The sequence below is a fragment of the Trachurus japonicus genome, chromosome 13 (genome assembly GCF_045865225.1).
Source record: "Trachurus japonicus isolate A0001 chromosome 13, Traja_1.0".
NCBI classification, from domain to species: Eukaryota; Metazoa; Chordata; class Actinopteri; order Carangiformes; family Carangidae; genus Trachurus; species Trachurus japonicus.
In genome coordinates, this window is record NC_140919.1 from 11,207,137 (window position 1) to 11,230,336 (window position 23,200).

Here is a 23,200-nt window from a genome sequence, read left to right on the forward strand (position 1 = left end):
GCTCAGCCTCCTGACAGATAACGGAGGAGAAACCAGCTCAGACTTTATCAAACATCAAATCAACCTTCGCTCTCCTGAGACTTTTCTGACCCAGTTACATGAACGACTGAGTGAAGACGTGATGAGAAAACGCCAGGAGGTGAAATCAGCTTCCTCCAGAGCTTCTTCTGAACCGTCAGAGAGAAGACGACCTGTTATTTACTAGTTCTTTATTAAATAAGGAGTTACAATCTTATAAATAATATTACTTACCATGATATTGGCTCGTTGCGTTGTTCGTTCTCTTCCTGAGTGTTTGTCCTCCGAGGCTGACCGTCCTCCTCTGGACACAAACACACAAGGACAGAAATATTATTTATTTAGATATTGTTTACTTAGATATTTTACTGCAGCAGCCTGAGAACCTCATTAATAACATATGAACAATAACAAAGAGGTGGAGGTGAACAGAGATCTGTGCTGTAATAAAATCAGACTGGAGGAGCAGAGACATCTGATTACATTTTAATAAGAATTAATAACAGAGATTGTGAAAAGATTCATATAAATTCAGTATTAATCCATTAATAAATACTCAAGATTTTATAAATATAGTATTTGATTCATGAATAAATAAATAATAATTTAATAAATTTTACTGTTTATTACAACAGTGGTTCTCAAACCTTTTTACATCAAAGATCCCCAAATTCACACAAATTAGACCACAGACCCCCACTGGACAACAATTTGTTAACACCATAAATACACAAATATTTGTTCTGTGACTAAAGAACATAACTTTTTTAGTCAATGTACGTTCAAATTAGGGCCAATGGCGTGAATTTTTGGAAATACAATTTCTCCTACAACCTTTTAAAATTTCTAAAAAAAAAAAGTAAAAATGTTTCTAGAAAAAAGCGGTAAAATTTCTTTTCTTTTTTTTAAATCCTAGAAAAAAAAAGTAGTAAGATTTCTCCCCCAATTTTTTTTTTTTTAGAAAAATTATGTCAAATTTAAAGAAAAAGTTGGGGACCCACTTGAAACCTGTATTACAACATCAAATTAAGTAAATGTTTCTTCCATATTCATTATTATTTATTTTCCTGTGACATCACTGCTCCATAAACCGTCAGATTTTTATTATTTCATTTCATTTTTCTTTTTCATATCTGTGTTGTTGTGTCTCATTTTAACAACAAAAACAACACTTCAATCTTTGTCAGTGAGAACCATCGACCCAGATCTCTCCTCACCCTCACCCTGACCCTGACACACACACAGACGCTTAAGGACTTTATTAGACTGGACAGATGTTAAACAGACAGATGTGTGTGTGTGTGTGTGTGTGTGTGTGTAGCTCCTCTCACCGCTGCGGTTTCCTCCCTCCACGTCGTCCAGCAGGTTCGCTGTGGAGTTGGCCGTTCCCAGTCTGAGGCGGAGTTAAGGAGATGTGACGATGGAGACGAATCCTTTATCCTTTAAATTAAATTTCACAATGTTAAAAATAGGAGAAACCAAAGGATACGAGTGGTGCTTCAGCAGCGTCCTCCTCTTTGACTTTCTCCTCTTCGTCTTCTCTGAGAACGTTCTGGCGATTTCAAACAGTTTCTTCCTGGTCGCTAAAGGTAAAAACAAAAAGAAGAAAAAAGATCAAATAAAAAGAAGCTGAAGTCTGTTTTAGGCCATGTTCACATTCAGCTGGTTCCCTTCTTGTGTTTTCACCTTTCATCCAAATGTAAAGAGCAGATGTTCAGCTTGCATGGGTTTTTCAATCATGGGGTTTATTTTGGTCCTTATCAGACAGAAGCTTCAGGTTTTGTCTGATGAAGGTTGTTGAGTTGTTTTATGAAGATACAGCCTACGTAAAATGTTTGCTCCGATAATGTTTTAAGATTAACGGGCTAATGTCATCTCCCGTAGCCGCAGAGTTATCTAATGATAGTTACAGCTGGTGTTTACCTTTCAATAAGCTGTGGTATGCGGTGACTTTCAGCTGAATATGTCCGTGGTTGTGGTATTTATACAGATTATTTGTTTGAATATCAACTTATAACTGACTCAACTAATTTATAGGCTACAAAAAAACCTGAATAACCAAAGTAATAACTGAAAACATGGACCTGTTCAGGGTATATACAGGAATCTTTAAGTTAATTCTAATACCTTTTTAAGACTTTTTCAATACCATCTCAATATTTTTAATACCTCACCCAACCCCCTCACCGCCACTTCAAGCTGTAACCATTTACATCACAACAGTGACACTTTTAACGTAACAGTTTTAGTTTGTGATAAAGACTTTAGACAACTATGATACAACAGAATTCAAAATAGGTTAGGATAAGAAATCAAAGTCAAAGTTTATCAAAAAATAAAATTAAAAAATTGCTCCACTCTCAAAAAACTGAAACAACAATCTTCTTTTCTTTTTTATGTACTGGTTCATCTTTGTTTTTTGATAAAATGAATAAATTCACACACTTTCACAATGTTTTTTAGGACTCAAACTCTTGGACAGCTAATTCAGAAAAAAATACCTTCAAAATTTAAGACTTTATAAAGTTGTGAAAAGACTTTTTAATACTTTTTAAGGGTCTTAATTTTCCCAAAATTGATTTAGCACCTTTTAATACTTTTCAAGACCCCGCAGATACCCTGCTGTTGGACCCATCAATGATAGCTGCATTTGTGGCTAATGATTAAACTGGTTTAACAGTGCAAATATAAAAAAATAAAATAAACTAATGCCAAACCCCCCACAGTCTGAAGACGTATCTGCATTTAAGGGGTGTCCCATTGAGGGCGACTAAGATTAAGGGTTGAGCTGAGGGTTAAAATAGGAACTGGAATTCACCCTTATTCCCCATGACTTTGATCTGATCTTTTTAACCCTACACGTTGATCATATTATATTTGTTTTATAAAACATAGATTTATACTGTTTTGTTTTTGTGCTTTCTTCATTTTATGCTTCTTTCATTTCATTCTGTTTAACATGTTGAATTTATGGGCGATATCAATCATTTTGTCTTGCTCATCAACCAGTCGATGACCCTGAGGTCGCAGTGTAACGGTGCAAACTGACGGTGCAGGATGTCCGAGACGAGACGTCCTCAGTTCGATGCAGCTGAGCATTTACCATCACACACACACACAGACTAGTGAGCTCTAATTATCGCATCCTCTGCCATCACAGTCAGTACGTTTACATGCACAGCTTAATCCAGCTATGCTCAAAATTCGATTTTGGCGTCTAATCGGACTTTCTGTCCTTGTCCCAGTTTACAGAAAGAAAGAAATAATTGACGGGAACGTGTCCTCCTCCTCAACACCAGGTGGCGATTATGCGTCGTTTCAGTGGGTTAATACGTCCCTTCTCTGGTTGACCTATTAGCCAGACGGCAGACCGGCGTTTTCAAACAACAGCGAGACGGTTAATCGTACAGCTTTGTTTGTTCATCTCGTACATGATGTGTGCGTTACTTATTGTTTAGATAAGGTGCACGCTATCCCTCGTGGTCATGGTGATTTTGAGAGGCAGATAAGAACGCCATAACGCTACAACAATAGCTTCTGCGACAGGCTTTCTTGGATGGGGGTTGTGGTTGTGGAGCAGGCGAACTAGTTAAACTCTGATCACAGCCTAAAAATGATGGAGAAAATCGAATTTCAATCGCATTATCTGGGTGGAGAACTTATACTTACTTGTTGTCCAGTTATAGTCGGATTAAGGTGATAATTCGGTTTTCTCAAGTGTCATGTAAACGTACTGAGTGTGACAGATGCAGCACCTGGTGAACACACACTTACATTTGCCCATGTGCTTCAGTTTGTCTCTGAACAGGGCGTCGTCTGACACGGCCTCCATCGAAGCCGCGGAGTCTCCTGCACACACACACACACACACACACATACATAAACACACACAGCAACACTAACACACTGTACGTCCACATGTATATACACAGTATGTGTGTGCGTCAAACACACCGACTGCAGCAGCAGCAGCAGCACCGGTGTGTTTTTATTGTTGTTTTTTTACAGTGTGACGCTTCCTCGACACAACCAACAGAGATCACAGTGAAGCTCAGACACACAAAGACCAGTATTCAGTAGAATTCAGTGGAATTCAGCAGAACTGAGTTTGCAGAGAAATGAGCCGAGAGCTCGGGCAGAAGAAGCTCGATGAGTGATATCTACCTGTGGAACTCTCCATGCTAGATGAATGACTGGACTTTGATTTCTTTGATTCATACTTCAAGCGATCTAAAAACAGAGAGCAGATGTTATGACCTCTGATGTGGAGGAGGAGGAGGAGGAGGAGGAGGAGCTGATGGACAGGATGTGATGAACTCAAAGCCTCCACAACAGTTTTTTACAGCAGCATTTTGACTTCAAGTGATTCTGGTTTAAGAAAACTCAACTTCAGGAGAAAAAAACAGTTCATTTTAATGTCAGATTCATGTTGTGAAGAACTATTTCATCCATCTTTTGCCTGGAAAATCTTTTCTAACAGAACGTAAATAATGCGTTTACAGCCGCGGAAAATAAAATGAAGAGACCACTTTCACAAATGTTTCTTAAAAAGCATCTCTACATGTACGGCTGCACTGTTTTTATTTTCTAGATACCAACACAAACACAACTCATTCTACTTAATGAGACACTGATGAGGTGATCACCTGAACCACATCTGGTTTTATAGGAAGGTTATAAAAGCCACGGCTGGAAAAGTTAAAACTTGTTTAGTGTTGTTTAGGAATGAATACAATAAAATAAAAGACTTAAAATCTTTTGTAATTTTCTGTCTATAAATGCTCTAAATGAGAATATTTTTATTTCAATTTCAGGAGAAATGTTGTCAGTAGTTTATAGAACAAAACAAAAATGTTCATTTTACTCAAACACATGCCTATAAATAGTAAAACCAGTGAAATTCATCATTTTGAAGTGGTCTCTTAATTTTTTTTTCGCAGCTGTATAATAATCATAATTTTAAGTTCAGTGTATCTGCTCCATCTACAACAATGGAAGCCAGAGCCCTGATCATAAGCTGATGGATGGGAGACTGTGACAGATGGAGACATGTGGAATTAATTTTGTCCAAGTAAAGAAAAGAAAAAGACAAATTAAAAAACACACACACACAAAAAACAACAACATCAGAAACCCAGAGCTCTTTACACATCTGAACGAGCCACAATTACTCTGTGTCTCTAACCCTCCTCTCCTCCATGTGCGTTTGTTTCCAAAGAAGCCGGTGAGAAATCAATCCATGGCGCGGTGGATAACGTTATTTATCATCTACCATGTTACCATGTGTATATCTGTGTAGTCTTATCTGTCATAAACAAGAGATTATGGGTTACAAGTCACTGATTTAACCAGCACTAGGACTCTGAAGCTGTTTAAGTAAAGTAAAAATGGAGCATAGTTCCTTCTTAACGTCCTCTTGTGTTCGTAGCTCTGGGCTGCTGATGTCACTGTGGTGTGTGTGCGTGTGATCACACCGTTCAGTTTCATTACTCACACAAAAGTAATTCCAGAGACACATGCACAGGACGGGAGCGTCAGGGCAAATTATGGCGATAACAGCACAAAACAAAACAAAACAAAAGGTTCCCTGTGGAGTTTTTTTTGGTTTGTTTGTTTGTTTTTTTTTTAATATAAACAGACTAAAACACAGTTTGAGAGTTTGTATCCTGGAGCTCTGACAAACGTTTGAGCTGCTGCTTCGTTTACTGACCAGCAGCTGCAGCGTCAGAGTGTGACATCATCACTGACCACGTCTCCAGGGTGTGTGTACGTATGTGTGTGTGTGTGTGTGTGTGTGTGTGCACGCCCTCGTGTCCTTGTGCAAACAAAACGCTGACTCCATCATGATGCTAAAGGTGAAAAACTCCACAGGGAACCTCTGACCTCTGGCGACGTTTGAAGGGATAGTTCAACGTTTTAGTCAGATTCTCCTCTCACCATAACCCCTATAGTCATAGCAGTAGGTTTAGTTATCGGTGCATGTTGTTTTGAGATCAGCGGGGCAGAGACGTGAGCTGCCGAGTGAACACAGTGGAGGTGAACGGTCCAGGTCCCCTGTCCCTCATCAAACTCATCAAATACACAATCCAACAACTCCACAACGCTCTGGTGGGCAAGTTGTGACCTGCACATTCACCACGCTATGAGATAATCATGTATAATTATGTAACGTTACGACACATGAAGCAAATACTCTGAACTATTTGTGCTTTTTAAATCCCTCCGCCCAGCAGCCGTGTCTGGAAAGTAGTTCCAGCTGCATTTACCTCTAAAACTCTTGTCTCGTAATGTTATGTGATTATCTCATAGCGTGGTGAATGTGCAGGTCACAACTTGTCCACCAGAGCGTTTTGGAGTTGTTGGATTGTGCATTTGATGAGGGAAAAGCGAAAGCATCATTCACCTCCAGTGCATTATCTGAGCAGCTCACGTCTCTGCCCCGCCGATCTCAAAACAACCTGCACCGATAATTAAAGGTGACGAACCTACTGCTATGACTATAGGGATTATGGTGATAGGAGAATTTACCAAAATGTTGAACTCTCCCTTTAACGTCACTCGTCTTCATCATAATTTTATTTCATCTCACAGCCTCGACTGTAAAAACACCCGACACCAACATCACGTGGAGCGTTCCTCTGAGCCGCCCTACCTCTCTCCAAGGCGATGAGGAACTCGCGGTTGCGCTGCAGCTCCCTCATGAACTCCTCGTTCTGCAGGAACAGGGCGATGCGCTCGTCCTCCAGATACTGCTTCAGCTTCTTGTCCTGCTCCGAGCCGCCCGGCGTCAGACCGGAGCCTCCGGCGGTGCCCGCGGCGCCGGACGGGGTCGCCGCCGTCCACTGGCTTATGGAGGAGACCGAGGAGGAGGAGGAGGACGAAGGCTGGGAGAGGCTGCTCTGAGAGCTCTGCTGGAGGAAAGACCACAGAGGGCAGAGGTTAAAACATCAACAACAACAACAGAGCTGCCTGTAAATCTACTCACCACCGCTACTTCTACTTTAATTATCTCAGTGATTCTCAGTTTAACAAAACATACAGAAAAAATCTAATCGGTCATAATTGGTGAAGCCCAGAGAAATGAAAAGAGCCAAGAAACAGTTTTAAAAAGTTGGTTCATAACTTGAAAGGAAAAAAAAAACTGTCCAAATAAGTTAATTAATTGACTTTTCTCTCTGAATCAAAGTTGGGCTTTACATTGTACTAAAGGGATAGTTCAACATTTTGGCAAATTGGCCCATTGCCATAATCCCTATAGTCATAGCAGTAGGTTCGTTACCTTTCATTGTCGGTGCAAGCTATTTTTAGAACGGCGGAGCAGAGGCGTGAGCTGCTCAAGAGCTACGCTGCGGAGGCTCATGGGATTTCTTGGTTTCCTTCATCAAACTCATCAAATACACAATCCAACAACTCCACAACACTCTGGTGGACAAGTTGTGACCTGCACATTCACCACACTATGAGATAATAACACAACGTTACCAGACGGAGTTGTTTTAGAGGGAAATACAGAGACTGCTTGATGAAAAACTGTCCCTGAAGGCAACGCGCATCAGCGGTTTTGCATGAATTTACCTCTAAAACAAGTTAGCTAGTTTTACTACTAGTAAACTATAACAACCCTGCCTCAGAGTCCTACTGGTGATACTAACACAGGTTTCCTGTCAGAGCGACGATGCTCCAGGTCTAAAACTGGTTTAATCGACTCTTCAGTGAGTCCAGTGAACTTCACACTGTTTCACATCCATCGATTTATTAGTTGTGACTTCCTACAATATCAGCACCGACCACTACATATTGATCTTCTATTGTTTTTTTATCATTTCAAATGGGTTAAATTATAGAGCTGTGCACAGTCACATTGATCCTCTTGGCCCCTCCTTACCCCACTCTCTCACTGTCCCCCTCCCTTCCTCGTCCACTCACAACAGATCCATCTGTTACAGTTGGACCGTCGTCCGAGACCAACGGGAGAAATCCCACCACAGCACCATCCAAAAACACACTTCCATGACGTTTTAACCTGCCCTGGTGCCCAGACTGTGTGGACCAATCAGCAGCCGCCTGGATTATATTTGGTCTCATTCAACAAACCATTCGAGAAGAAAAGCCCCGTGGGGTCAGTTCCTGCCCCGAGCCAAACAGAGACGCCAACGGAAACTGATCCAGGAGGTCTGGACTCTGACGGAGCTGGACTCTGGTCTACACAATATCCTGGACCAGCTCCTCCTCACCAGACAGTGCACTCTTCAAACTGATTCTTTACATATTCTATCTCTCTTCATATATTTACTATGTATAAAGACATTTTAACACTTTATGGATATATTTTTGTTGGTCTTAATATTCTACTTCATCTGTAATTTCCCCAATCAATAAGGTTTCTGATTCCTATTCCCACCTTGTACTGTTCCTAATAAAGAGCTCAGTGAATGTATATTAGACTAGTAAGTAGTAGTATAATCGGGTCCGGTTACCATCTCTTTGTAAACTTCCTCAAGTGTCCAGATCTGGACGGAGCTCGGTTTATCAATAAACAACATCAATGAGGTTATTAAAGCCTGATAATTTTAACACCACATGTCCGTTTCTGTTTATAATCTCCTCTCTTCAGCGCTGACGTTCTCACTACACGCTGCTCTGTCGACAGTATCACGTGACGGTGGCGACCGACGCTGCAGGTTAAATCATCTGATGTCTATCTTTTATATTTCAAGTATTTTTGTATTGCTGCTATATATTTATCTTGCATTCTTCTTTTACTTGTGTTTTTTCCGTCTTCTTTTTAGTATTTCAGCTGACAGGAACTTCCTTCAGGATTAATAAAGTATCTATCTATCTATCTATCTATCTATCTATCTATCTATCTATCTATCTATCTATCTATCTATCTATCTATCTATCTATCTATCTATATCTAGTTCGTCTCCGTAGGTAGGAAACTCTTCAGTGACCCTCACAGCAGTTTTGTAACGTTATTGTTTTAATGCGGTTCAGGTAACTCACTCCAGAGCTCTTCAATTAATCAATCAATCTGCACTTAAGCTGCACTACAATAATGTGAAACTGATCGATAGCAATTCGGATGTGATGTTCACTTATCACCAGCAACTCAAGTGGAGCTTGTTTCCTCAAGTCTTACATAAAACATAAGACTGTTTAATAATCCCACACATGCAAAACTTGGTTGCTACAGTAGCATTTGTAAAACAGAAGGTAAAAAAGTAGAAGAATATGCAATTATAGAGATATAAAAACGATGTAAGACAAACATAAGTTATGTACCAACATGTTTCATACAGTTTAAAATTAAAGTGAAAGTAAAAGCTCTGTGAGGCCAAAACTTCTCACCACAAGCACAGAAACTATAAAACCAAGTGCAGACATTTAACCTCAGTGTGTTAACATTGTTTCATTGTTTGTTTGTTTATTTTCCTACCTTTGTACTGTTTGACTGCTGCGGCAGAATCCGCAGAAAGTCGTCGGGCAGGTTTCCCAGTAGAGGAGGGTTCCAGTTCCTGTAGCTTCTGACCTGCTGGTGACCTGGAGGAGGCTGGGCTTCAAATCTGCAGAGCCGAGAGATCAGGAGCTGCATTAGGAGCATCGCCAACAAACATCCGTCTCCAAACTAATATAAATAATTTACATCTTTTAAAACCGTGCTCGCATGAAATGACATCAGAACGACAGAGGAAGCGACTGCTGAGTGCAGGTGAGTGAAACATTTACAGGAACGTCGTCAGATGATTGATTATCTTGAAAGGATAATCTGACTGCTCCACTTCTGTTTTGATAATATTGTTTTATACATGAACTTAATGCACTGTGTTGTTTATCCTCTGATAAGATCCGACCTGGACTCAACTATCCCAGCAGCTACTGAGCGGATGATCTTCATATTGGACATTTATACAAAACGCAAATGTCCAACTGTGTTTTTTTTCCAATTATGAGATTTTGGGCTATTTTGCTTCCTAAAAGGACAATTCCAGGCAAATTCAACTCAGGGCTGTATTTTCCTAACATTTTAGGTCTAAAAGAATGAATCTGAAGATTTTCAGTTTAATTTCTCCTGTTTTGCGATAGTTGTGTCTGTCCCCTCATCGCCACGGCAGCAATGAATGGGAGTGGATTGAAGTTCTGCTGTTTAGGCTGTTTACAGCCCTCAAAGCTGCAAATTTTTTTTTCCACAGACAGCATCAGGTGGCTACTCAAACATGCACCGAGAAGTTCATTTATTTCAAGCAAGTCAAGAGTTGATATTCCTGTGTTTATGACACAAACGAGAGCTTCTGACTGCACGTAAACACACCGAGTGCATCAACTTGGGTCTTGCAGAGCTAGTTTTACAAACATGTCGGCCAAAATCTGTCCAAAACCCCCTCTGTAAAAACTTCTGACTCTAATATGTCAACAAAATAAAACAAGAATTTTGAAAGTTGCTTTATCCTATGTTTAGATTTCTGTTCTAGAAATATATGCAAATGAGCACTGATTAGGTATTGCCTCATTTACATATTCAAACATAAAATTTAACAAAACTTGTAATACAAAAAATAATTGCCGTAAGTAATAATGAATATCGTAAAAAAAACTATCCCTTTTTTACTCAGTATAGTTAGTTTCCATCAAATATAACACTGAACTGACCCCCCCACCAGACTTTCCATTAGCGCCACCATCAGGTCAAAAGGTCAAACTGTCTTCATCCAGTTAATTAAATCAGAGTCGTGCAGATTCACAATCAAACATCAGCTCTTAAGTTTGATAAAAACACAGTTTTTTTTCTACCGAGGCGTCCGGTCACTCTTCCTTACCGGGGCGGGGGTGTTGGTGGGGTTTCCGGGTATTTCCTGTCGTAAATGTGCATATCATATGTTGGTGGAGAATAGACGGGAGGCGGCTCCTCGTCTGAACTGTCCGGCTCCAGAGTTCGCTCCAGAATCTGGAAGGACAACAGAGGAGAGAGGAGCTGTTGTGGTTTGTTTCTGGAAAATGAAAACTGACACCGTGTTTCCCTCCACAGTTTATAAATGAGTGGCTTTCCACTGACATGATGATGAGTGTTGTGAACAGACAGAAGGAAACACTACAGTTTAGGATCATATTCACTCCTTTTCATTCAAAAACAATCGATCAACCAGCGCTTGGCTCAGCAGCACGAGGTCGATGTCCTGCGGCCGAGTGGGGTCATTAACATGCTGTTTATTTATCCTTGTCAAGCTGACGTACAATCCAAAACATTATCTCCAGAGAGTTGCTCCATCTTATCCATGGATACGTCATCATGGTGACATTTAGGGCTGCAGCCATCGATTAATTTGGTAATCGAATACAGTGTTTTGCCTTATTAAATTGCTATATTAAAAGGACATGATATTGCATTCACTAAAAAAAAAAAAAGCTCTGTTTTTTGGAGTAATGACACTCCCTGATATTCCTGACCTCTTATTCTATAATAACACATCGTCTCCTTGCACTATCAACCTGAATTTACAGGAAACACAGTGAAAATAAGAAAAAATTGTTGCAAACTATGCAAATGAATCTTTAGGAGGTCCCCTTTATTTTGAAATCAGTCCTTAGACACTCTTACTGTAGTATGTGTAGCACAAAACAATCCCTAGGATAACTCAACTGTATTTTTTGAAGTGGAGCACTTCTATTACTCAGAAAAACAGGAAAATAAATTACTCTGAAAAACAGGGGGAAAAAATTATGCATTTGTTGTATAGCTGAGAAGATCATTGTACGTGATCACTGACCCATCAATATTTGGTATAAAAGACCTTTTGATGATGAACCATTTGTCCACATTGACTCATTTGTAATTTTGATTAGTGCCACACATAAAAGAGCAGATAAAAAATGAAATCAATATTGCAAATACAGCACATTGTAGGGGCTGCCTTTTTTCTTGCTCTCTAGACCTGTTTTCTGTTTCTATGGTGTTGTGTTGATTGCATTATTGATGGTAGATTTGAGCTGATATTCAATAATAGTGAACATTGCGGTTTTAATGGTTTTGATTTTCCTTGTTAATATCAAATATTGAGAGACTTTGGCTTTCAATACAAACAACAACAACAATGTTGTGCTGGTGCATGAAGATCTCTGTGATCGCATTAGCTATCTGTGATGTCACTAGGGCTGAAGCGATTACTCGGGTAATTCAAAGAATTCGATTAGTCGAAATCAGTACATCACAATTATCGATTGTTCATTTGCAAACAATGCTTCCAAGTATCTATAAAGCTTAATTTTCACCTCAAGTTTTTCACTAACTGGAGGAACACTGAAATGATCACAGGTATTTTAAATCTCCTGCCACTGACTCGACTGATGATCAATGGAGTAAATCTGGAGGCTTTAGTATCTGATGTCAATACCGACACCGGTATTAAACCCGGCGCCCTTGGATCCCGACCACTGACCTCTGCCGGGATGCTGTCATCTGAGTCCGAGCTGTCATCCGAGCCCTGTCCGTCGATGCTCATCTGGAGCAGCTGGTCGATGGTGGCGTCCACGGCTCCGTTGTTGGAGCGCAGCACGCACTCGATCACCTCGTAGTCCATGGAGGGGAACATGGTCTTGAAGTCCTCCATGGCCTGGTTGAACTCCAGCCGTCGGACCTGCCGGTTGGGCCTGCTGTTGTTGAGCTGCCCCTGTCCTCCTCCTCCTCCTCCTCCTCCTCCTCCTCCTCCTCCGCTGCTGCTGCTGCTGCCCCCGCTGCCGCCGCCGCCACCACCACCGCCTCCGCTTCCGCCGCCACCGCCGCCGCTTCCACTGCTTCTGGAGCCTCCATTGCTGCTGCTGCGTTTGAACAGGCTAGTCATCCTCAAAAGGCCTGGCTGCCTCAAGGTGCCGCCAACCTACCGACAGGATGGCTCTGCCTGCTTTTCCGTCACCGCCTCGAGCGCTTTCGAGCCCCTTCAGTCTCACTTTGCTTTCCACTGTTTCCCCCCTTCTTTTTTTTCTTCCCCCCACTCAGTTTCTCATTCTTACACAAACATGGCCGTCTTCGGATCGGGAGTTCAGAAAAACCGTTTGAGTTTTTCCCCCCTCAAATTTGTTATTCAGCAGCATCCGGCATGACTGGCTGGCTGCAGGACAAAGCTGTGCGGGTGCGTGACAGTCGGGAGGTGACAGAAATTAAAAACGTCTGAGTTTTCTGTCACCAGGTGGAGATCGGAGTCAAAACCCTCCGGGGAACGCACATCGCTGCATCTCACTCATCACCTACGGAGACAGAGGAGGAGGCAGAGCGTTAGTGACAGTTAGCGGCAAACCCTTCCTCAATTAAAGCCCATCAGCTGATTCTCAACTGGGACACAGAGCTCTAATGATTTTCTAACTCGATCAATGTGCAGGGACTTGAGCTGCAGGAACACAAACACTAAAACCAAAAGCATCAACAAGAAGAGAGACAAGAGGATCTCTGCAAAACCAATATTCAGTCAATTCAGTCTAAATGTTTCAGAAACCAGAAGCAGAAATACAACAGAAATGTCACCAAGACAGGGTTTGAATCTAGATGCAAAGAAACTTGTCATCAATTCAAAGAAAAGCAATAGTGGCAGTGAGTGAGTAATCTTACAACAATAATATCAATTTCGCAAAAGATTACATTGTTTTCATTCTTTCATGCAGACCTATTTTTTGAAGTTTGCAGTTGAGCAGGTTAATGGAGACGCTCCTACAGTTGGTGCCTTAAACACAAACACACCCACCTGACTAGTAAGATGCATTCACTGACCACTATATTACAGTGAGTTCTTTAAAATGTAACAGCCAGTATCATACAGATGGTAGTAGTGTTGCAGTCTTTTAATTCAAATAATTTTGTACCAATATAGGGTTGTCTGTTTGTTTTGTGAAGGTGGCCGGACCTTGATATGCTCAAACTGTCCGGTGAAGGCTATGCCACAAGTTTGAGCTCACTTTAAATTCTGTGAAGTTGTTGAAGCAAAGTGGAGCCTAAATGCTTCGAAGTCGTGTGAAACTGTTTTTTTTTTTTTTATAAAAGTAGAGAATTTAGAAGTACATGGGTTCTGGAAATCTGGTATCATACCAATATATAACAGCACTTTAATCAGCACTCTAGCACTTGATAACTGTTCTGTAATCTTTTGGTCCCCTTACTTTTTTTTGGCCAGTTAACTGTTGGTCTATGTTGTTTATGTTATGTTTCATGTATGTTGTCAAGTGTATCATTGTATCATTGGTGCATTCATTGTTAAATATCTTAGTCCTGCCTCTTGTACTTTTTATCGTCATTGCTTTTATGTCTAACATCAACCTGCCAATGGGACTGGGGGATGGAAATTAGCCGTTTGGCTACAATCCCACATATTTACATGTCAATGTTCATTAATACAAGGTACTGTTCCCATTTTTTAAAAATAAATCTAATCTAATTTGACGGGCCGGATTAAAAAGACCATACATACACAAATAACTATCAGTATTACGATGACGCACAGTCCTGTCAGGGGTTTTTAGCCTGAATGAATGAAGTGAATGAGTGTGTGAGCTTTAGCGTGTAGTACAGTATGTCCTACCAGGCCTTGACCTCACACACACACACACAAAGATACCTTCCAACCATCATCATATTAATCTGCACCTAAGAACGGGGCTATATTTAGCTGACAATCCAGGCCTCTCAGTCCTCCGAGAGTGTGTGTGTGATGGTAGTTGCTTACTGCTCGCCTTTAAAAACCACAGTGGTCTTCCCTTTGACCGCCGACTGGTACCAGTGAACAGCAGATGGCAGATACTCGCCCTCACTGGACCTGTGACCTCTTTATATTCTACATCGTTAGGTTGATTTTCACGTTGGCACGGTGTTGGTACGCTCTCGTTTGTTGGTTGCCTGCGTGAGCGATAAGTCACTCTGGATGTTTAATCTGACCTCACCTGTTGACCGATGTACATGCTAATCTGTGATTCTGTTAATCTCATGATAGCGGCGGCGGCGGCGATGCCACTGACTCACAGCTTTACTCGTTTCATTCACCTGGTCGACGACACCTGGCTGCTTATTGGCTGAAACACTCTGCAGCTTCAGCGACAGTTCAGACGTTTAATTAACCACCTAATAAATCAATATTATGGTCAAATTAAAATTAATATGATTATATTTTTGTTTCACATCTTTTATATTTTGGCTCAACTGACCGGTGGCTTAACCCCTCCCATAAACAGCGATTGTCCAAATATAACTCAGCAGCCATGTACGGAGATGTCCAGTGTCCAGCAGCCGGAGGAGGAGTCGAACTCTCCGGTCTGAAAGGTCACTGATTTATTTATGCATTTATTTATTTTAAAGACAGTTGTTCACAAGCTGCAGGAATGAATCAAACGCTGACTTTTACCGAACTCATCAAGGACTCCACCTTATATTCAAATGAAACACATTGTTGAAAAAAGAAACTATAAATCTTAACTAAATCTAATGTTAAATATTTCCACTCTGCATTATCTGCATTCATTTTTCCTGTAGGAAAGTTCACAGTCGAGTCGACCCTGTAGTATTTTAGTGGTTTGGCTCAGGCTGATAATAAATCTGCCATCTGTCAGTTTAGTTAGTCGGTAAAAATAAACAGCTGCTCAAACTGACACATCTCTGTGTTTCTAGTGTGAATTCAAATGCAGGATTATTTTTAGAAAGCTTGACATGTGAAGCAACAACGACAACAACAACATTTAATGGTGCTTTCACACCGGAAAAACCAGAGCAAGGTTTTGTGAATTTGATCAGGTTTGTTTGGTTTCATGGTGCAAATATTTCAGTATGCATGTAGGACACCTTCGCCTACATCCTGTCATTTCACTTTACTCAACAGCGATTGGTTCAAATGCATCTATCCGACATTAGCGTGTTCTTTTGGTAGGAAACCTTCCCCGTACACTTCTAGTCTCAAAATAATTTCGAAATTTCAGCATCTCTTTGCACCGACTCTTTATTTTGTCACAAACTGCAGACAGAAAGGAGCCACGGTTCTATTTATGTAATGCTTAAATGAAAAACATACAGTTTTATAATTATAACCTTATATTCAGGCCAAGATGGCGAATGTCTAAATCATGCAACAGTTGTCTGGACTCACGTACGTCACCAGACTAATACTGGTGTGTGGAAAATGTGTTGGTTTAAAGGGGAACTCTCCAAGTCCGGTCTCTTCTCCTCTGTGTTGCTAACCCTCCTCTCCTCCATGTGCATTTAGTTTTTTGCGGTGGATAACGCAATTTATCATATACGATGTTACCCTATGTTTGTGTAGTTTAATTCATCATAAACAAGCGATTACGGCCACCAAACTATTTGACTCCCAGCAGCAGCAGCAGCAGGATAATTTGCACCTTGTTGATGATCCACCTGCAGCAGTAAAACATCACACCTCGACTGAGCGGTGGCACAGCAGGTGACGACTGATCCGATGCCAAGACGACACTAAACCAGATCACACAGTCAGTCAGTCAGTCAGTCAGTCAGTCAGTCAGTCAGTCAGTCAGTCAGTCAGTCAGGGTGTTAACAGCAGCTGAAGAGGACACATGGACGTGTTGGGGAAGCAGAAGTTTGATCAGAAAACTGAACGTGATTGTGCTTCGCTCAGCATCAAACAGGGAAAAAAAAAACGTGATTATAGAGCAAGTTTCATTTCAGTTCATTCTCAAAAGAAGAAGCTGCACATCTCCTAAAATAAAGTCTCACTGGGTCGGTTCATGCACGTGAGGGGAAATCTTCTTCAGACATGGTGGACTAGTGAATTATAAAAAAAATTCCTTGGTTACAGGTCTTTTTTTCCCCCAGTCCCCTGAGCTCCACTTCCTCTCAGGCTTGTGTGGCTTCACCAATCAAATGATTGTGTTTAAGACAAATCTGCTGAGAGGAAGCGCTGCCTGAGGGGCTCGAATCAGGGCGACTCACTCCCCTGAGTTTCCTCTCAGGTTGATGAAATCTCACTTTTAATTTTTAATAGTGAAGTAAGCATAATTATACACGTATATCGGCTAATTCTTGTTACATTTTGATAGTGTATTCTTCTTTAATTGAACGCTACTGCTTCACTTCAGTGCAACATCTCATTTAGTGTCAGTTTGTCCAACCTGCAACCTTTATTTCCTTGCTTCACTCTCATTATTCCCAGAAGAGTGTGTTTTTGGCTTCATCATGAAACAGCTCCACATTTGGAGTTTTACTGGAGAACACAGAGGAGCATTTAAAAGCTAATGAGCCAGATATTCTCCTAAGGCGTTTGTAGCAACCAAAAGCAGAGCTGAAAGACGGTGAGAGCTCGACTTTAGATTCATTAACGGGTAAGAAGAGACACAAGTTACTCCAGGTGTCAACGTTCTTTTTGCAGCTTGTTTCTTTTGCCTTTAAATGGAGATAAATAACAACTCGTGCAGGTTTTAAATCAACATTTTCCCAGTGGTTGCTGCCACTAACCTTATAACCCAAAAAACAACAGAGCAGTTTATATTAGGGAGTGAAGCCAGTGCAGAAGAGGCCTCTCTCTCACACTGCACGGCCTTTTGTGGCAGCCCAGGCAGTGAAGCGAATGCCAACGTGAGCCTGTGCAACTGTGTCACTACTGCTTTCCATGAACCAGGCACGTACGTCTTCAGATCTGAATGGTCCACATTCTTGCCAAATGCACATGGCTGCCTGTTGACGATTGGCCCGAGGCCTGTCTGACCGTGTTTTTATGTAAGTGATATATCCGTCCGGCCAATGACAATCCCAGCTGACGGCTGTAAAGGCCTCTGGGAGCGGTTAATGGTTTTTATTTATTTCTGTTAGCAGATGATATTTCAAAATAAGCTTTTGTTTTTCTCCTATAATGGGATTTAAGAACATGTGCAGCTGGTTTTGACCACATTGAAGTGGAGTTGTGGGCTGTTTTATCAGTTTTTAGGCATCAATATCATGCTTTTTTTTTAATGAAGTCATTATGATTTCCCTGTATTTAAGAACAAGATCGAATATCTCATCAAGTTTTAATAGGAAACATACGGCTCACAATCTGTCACTTCAATCTTTCACTTCTGTTTATGATGATAATTTCGTGTTCAGCACAGATTTGTTAGACCTTGTTTTAGCTTTATTTAAACTATTTTTAGTTTTGGATCATAGTCACCCACCGTACTTTGATGCCTGTTATTAGCAACACAAGTTAAAAGATGTCAGAAAAGGTTGACTGGGTCCCCAATGGTTTATCTTGTATGGTGCTAACAATGCACAATGATGTTTTGATACCTAAAATAAAAATGCAGCTATTGCAATTTGCGTGTTGCATTTGGCCAAACTGTGACTGAAATGCAATAAATTGTGCAGCCCTTGTAAAAACCTTGAGTGCAAACTGCACTCAGTTAACCTGGCTATCGATAGTTTGTTTACATTTTGAGGGATAAAGTGTATTGTAACGACTGTCTTTTTTTAAATTTCAGATTTGAAGACGTTGAGTGCATTTGGGTCTGTCTGAGTCACAGCTCTTTTTTCTGTTTCAGATGTTTCTGGTTATGGTTTCTGGATATTTCATGATCTTATTCATCTGATCTGATTTTGCAGATCAGATTTAGTGTTTTTAATGAACATAACCAGCAACATGAGACATACAGTAAGGAGGTTTTCAGCCCCTTATTTTGTTATAGGCTAGTAGCTCTTAGATTAAAGAGGAAAAAAAGAGATCTGTATTTCACTGGCCAACAGGGTTTATTTTAAGGGGCAGTGTTATGAGAGAAACAGCTGTGAAAATAATACAAGCTTCATGACTCTTAACCTTTTAGTTTGTGTCCGGAGTACTACATTTTTTTACTAGGAGCACAAATGGGCACACACTGTAAATTGACTTGCAAAGCAAATATTCTTGTCATCTGTAATGACAAATTCCAGATAATTTGAGTTGCCCCTTCCATGCTTCAGAGGCAAATTTACTGGTTGCACATGCACAAGTAGATGAAAAATTGACTGCACTGTCTCAGATTTTAGTGGCTTTACTGGCTTTTAAATGCCTCCATTTAGGGGCAGTCTGGAGCCTTGGGGGGGAACAGGTGACCATGCCCATTTAGGAAGGAAGTGTACCATTTCATATCATTGGCACTGGTTTGGTTTGTTATGGGCCATCTTGAGAGTAGTAGAGTATCTTTGATAGCTCTGATATTATCTAGCTTAGCTTGTTGTGCTATCTTTTATCGAAGTATCATGTACAGTTTAGCTTTAAATATACAAAATTGTCAGATTAGCTTGTTGCATACGGTAAGCTTGTTATTAGGACTTGATGCATTATCTTGTCAGAAAGTTACCTTGTTGAATTAACATTAGCTGTTACATTTAGTATGTTGTATTAACTTGTTACTTTAGCTTGTTTTAGTATTAGTAGATTCTCTGTGTGTTGACAAAAAAACAGCACATTTAGTGGTTGCACATGTGCAAGGAGATGAACATTTTACTTGCACCGTCTCAATTTTTAGGGGCAAAATGCTTCCATTTAGGAGCAGTCCGGAGCCCTGACTACCGTCTGTCTGTAACTGTTATTTTAACCACAAAACTGGGCCACACTGAGATAACTTAGCGTTATTGTTATCATGTTTAAAAGTGTGTCAAACGGACTCCTGGTCCTGCTCACCGAGCGCCCCCACATCTCCGTGCATGTGCTCTGCTGCTCTCCCCGGGAACACATCGATGCTAACAGGCTAACGGTTCTCCCTGCTGCTCCGCTGCTGCTGCCTTTAGCTTCCCAACCAACTCTCAACTGACCCAACTGTCACATTTAAAAATATATATAGAATACAACACGACGCGTCATTTTAACCGTCACAACGTTCGACGGTTTAACTTAACGCGAATGGAAGCTAACGTTAGCATCGGCCTTTTTCTCTGTGTGTGTGAAGGGGGAAACTAACTGGGTTTAGCCGCGATGGTTATGGGTTAGCAGCGGCAGTTCCCCCCGGCCGCCGGGGCTACCGTTAACAAATCACAACCAGGCACAGAGAGATGTAGTCCAGACGGGGGGAATCGTGTACAAGGAGGCCTCGGTCGGTCACCGAGTCAACCCACATTCACACTCGCTCATTCCGTGTATAAATGTGTCACTAAACTGTAGGTATTTTCAGTTCAGGAGGAGATAAAAACAGATCAGTAGCAAAAAAACAACAACACTTTTCCAACCTTTCGCCGTGTTTGTGTTTACAAAGTGAAGCTGTAAACTAGGCTATTTAAAAAAAAAAGAACCGTAAAAGCAGAGTATCGTCCTAAAAAAAAACAGAAAAAACAAACAACGACTTTCTGGGTTTTCTGTAAAACATGATAAACGTCGGTGTTACTCACTATTGACAGCGGGTTCAGCCGAGCAGATATTATGATCCCCAGCTTGGTGAAGTGTCGACAGGAAGCACAGCTGAGCAGCAGCAGGACGGTGGGTTTTAGCATTGTAACGGGAACCAGAAGGATCGTGTCCCTCCCTCCAGCAGTGGGGATGCCATTAAAATCAGACACAGGCCGGATGTGCCCGGTTAACCACTACACAGGGAGAAACTTCAAAATAAATCCCCAGGAATAAATATCATAAAATAGAGTCAGGTTTATTACCGGGTAGCTTTTGATATGTGGCATAAAATAAATGGATAATAGACAGTGATATAAAGAAAAATATATAATAAAAAAAAGAGATAGGCATATGGCAAAACAAAGCATTTTAACAATTAAATATTACAAATAAATAAATATAAAAATCAGAATCAGAACTGTTTTATTGTCAAGAGCAGTAAAGGTCAGTTTACAGCATGATGAACTTGTCTTGCGGTGTCAGGTGCAAACATAAAAGTACCAAAAATAGAATAGAATAAGAATTTAGAGAATTAAGAATTTAAATAAAATTAAATAAAATAGAATGAATTTAAATATTCTGGTGCAAAAGATACGTAGGCTACTATATACAATATGCATATAAATACACATATACTATATAAAAAAGATATATAGGCCTACATATAGAATAAATATATATACAAAACACTACTAAATAAGTTAATATGGATATGATACAGCAACCCATACAGTAATACAATACCATGTAAAGTAATAGCAAATAGTAATACTCCTAATAGTATACTATTGCCCATGAAATTGAAATTATTTTGTTGAGAAGATATGCACTTAATCTATCAAGAATAAATCACAGTCACAATTATTTCATGAGAAGGGGGTTGAAAAGAATTATTCCAACTTTATGGGAAACTATGTATATTTATCATCATTAGAAATGAATACCATAGAATTGAATCAGGTTTATTGCTAGGTTGTTGTCGGATAAAATATACAATGGAAAGGAGTTGGCCTATGCATGTCAAAATAAAACGTTTTGACAATGACATTTTTTTTTTAAATCAAAGAAATATAAAAAAAAATATATGGATATGATACAGTATGTGCAAGTAATGAATAATAAAGGTTAATTGTGGTTTAATTTTCGCAGTGCTTTGTTTGGAAGAGATTGATCAATAAAGTTTTGAGAAGATATATCAAGAATAAATCACATTGTCACAATAATTTCATGAGAAGTAAAACAAATGTTTATTTCAGCTTAATGGGTAACATTATCATTAACAAGCAGAAAGATCTAGCCATAAAAATATTTGTAAATTTTAATTTTTAATAATAAAAAATTGCAAACGTTGATGATTATGGATAATTTTTACCTGTTAAGTTGCTGATAAGGATATGATCTACCTCCAACATCGTAATGCAAATGTAGTTTTAAAAAATACTCACAGATTTTTGTATTTTTTTTAATGTATTATTTGATACAAGGCCCAATTTGTTTGTAGCACCACTGAGATGTAGCCAGTCAACTGCTTAATACATTATTATGTTGATAATAATAAATGTAATAGTTATTATACATAATAATATGGAGTCAGTTCACATTACTGAATGGTGGGTAAATAAATGCATACATTTTGAAAACGACAACAATTTTCAATCCTCAAGTTTATTTTGAAAGGCAAACAATTCAGCTCTCTGTCTGATTTGATGCAGCTTCTTTAAACAGCAGAGCAGATGAATGAACAGAGAGGCCAGGCAGCATCACAGGTTTCAGATTAATGGCTTGTCTTTTGTCATGAGTAATGAACACTGAGCTTGCGGTTCTCTCTTGTTCTTGGTAATGTGTTATATGGATTAAAAAACAGGTAGTAATTTAAGGAAATTACACTCTGCCATAAATCTCATTAGCCTAATTATTCTGCGTTAATTATAGACTTTGAGGAAGGTTTTTTTCCCCCCCTATACCGATCCTGTCTGAATGGACAAAAGAACAGAGGCACCGCCACTAACCTGCAGCACCAGAAATTGTACCCATACTGAGTGGATGTATAAGACCAGCAGCAGGATGGTGAGAAGCTGTGCACTGTAAAGGAAGCAATAACAAAAGCTTGAGTGTCTGCATCGCAGGGCAACAGAAGTGTCTGGGTGCTGCCACCCACATGACAGGCAAAGGAAAGCCTCCTCATTGCAAAACAAAATGGGTTTCACAAGACAGTGTCAGGTCTTGGTTATACTGTTCACAGATATAATGAATAGAATAAACAAAAACAATGCCTAAAATTATTTATTTAATTTGATTATGGTGCAGCCAATCCTAGGATAATGCCCTATTACAACACTATACTGAGGAGAATAAAGAGGTTAGCAGACCACCAGATATCAAAATGAAATCTCTGGCTTCTCTAGGATATGTCTGGCTTGCCGAACCAAGTCTGGTTGCATTGGCTGACAGCCATAGGATTTTCTGTATATGAGTGCCAGACAGACTAGGTCCAGATGTGGGAGAAACATCTGACAGTCATGTTGGGCCATACATAATATGTGGGTCATGAAACCAGAGGGCATATGCTATGATGAGTATTTTTGCAAATCCATGAGCTAAATCGTTTTTGCTGCCACAAAATATTAGCAAAACAAATGTTGAATTTTTATTAATGTTCAAATTCAACTTTTGTATCACTTGGATTCAGAAAAGAAATACGCAAATTAAGAGGAAACCCCCACTTTTTCTACCCCGAGGTGGCACTACCGCTCTGTTTTGTTGTGAACTGCGACAGGGGGCGGAGCATTACTAGTATTACTATGGCAACTGTGTGACGTAGGCCGAAGCTCCTCCCCCTCCCAGCCCTC

General features: G+C 40.1%; 1 protein-coding gene across 1 annotated transcript; it reads right to left on the minus strand.

Annotated features, from left to right (window-relative positions):
- Nucleotides 1-248: 248 nt before the first annotated feature.
- On the minus strand, nucleotides 249-20,515 carry cuedc1b (CUE domain containing 1b). The gene is made up of 11 exons (XM_085794849.1): nucleotides 20,354-20,515; nucleotides 12,764-13,257; nucleotides 12,453-12,718; nucleotides 10,836-10,963; nucleotides 9,458-9,584; nucleotides 6,671-6,929; nucleotides 4,183-4,248; nucleotides 3,793-3,867; nucleotides 1,508-1,601; nucleotides 1,350-1,411; nucleotides 249-322 (listed from the first exon to the last, which is right to left on the minus strand). Exons 2-11 carry the CDS (start codon nucleotides 12,852-12,854, stop codon nucleotides 249-251), a joined length of 1,242 nt encoding a protein of 413 aa, XP_085650975.1. The 5' UTR covers nucleotides 12,855-13,257; nucleotides 20,354-20,515.
- Nucleotides 20,516-23,200: the final 2,685 nt, after the last annotated feature.

Excerpts from the sequence above, each read along its gene's own strand:
- cuedc1b (XM_085794849.1), bottom strand. The coding sequence starts at position 12,854 with ATGACTAGCCTGTTCAAACGCAGCAGCAGCAATGGAGGCTCCAGAAGC. Across the intron at positions 6,930-9,457 it reads AGCAGTCAAACAGTACAAAG|CAGAGCTCTCAGAGCAGCCT; the intron begins GTAGGAAAATAA and ends TCTTTCCTCCAG. Across the intron at positions 1,412-1,507 it reads ACGCTGCTGAAGCACCACTC|ACTGGGAACGGCCAACTCCA; the intron begins GTATCCTTTGGT and ends ACTCCGCCTCAG.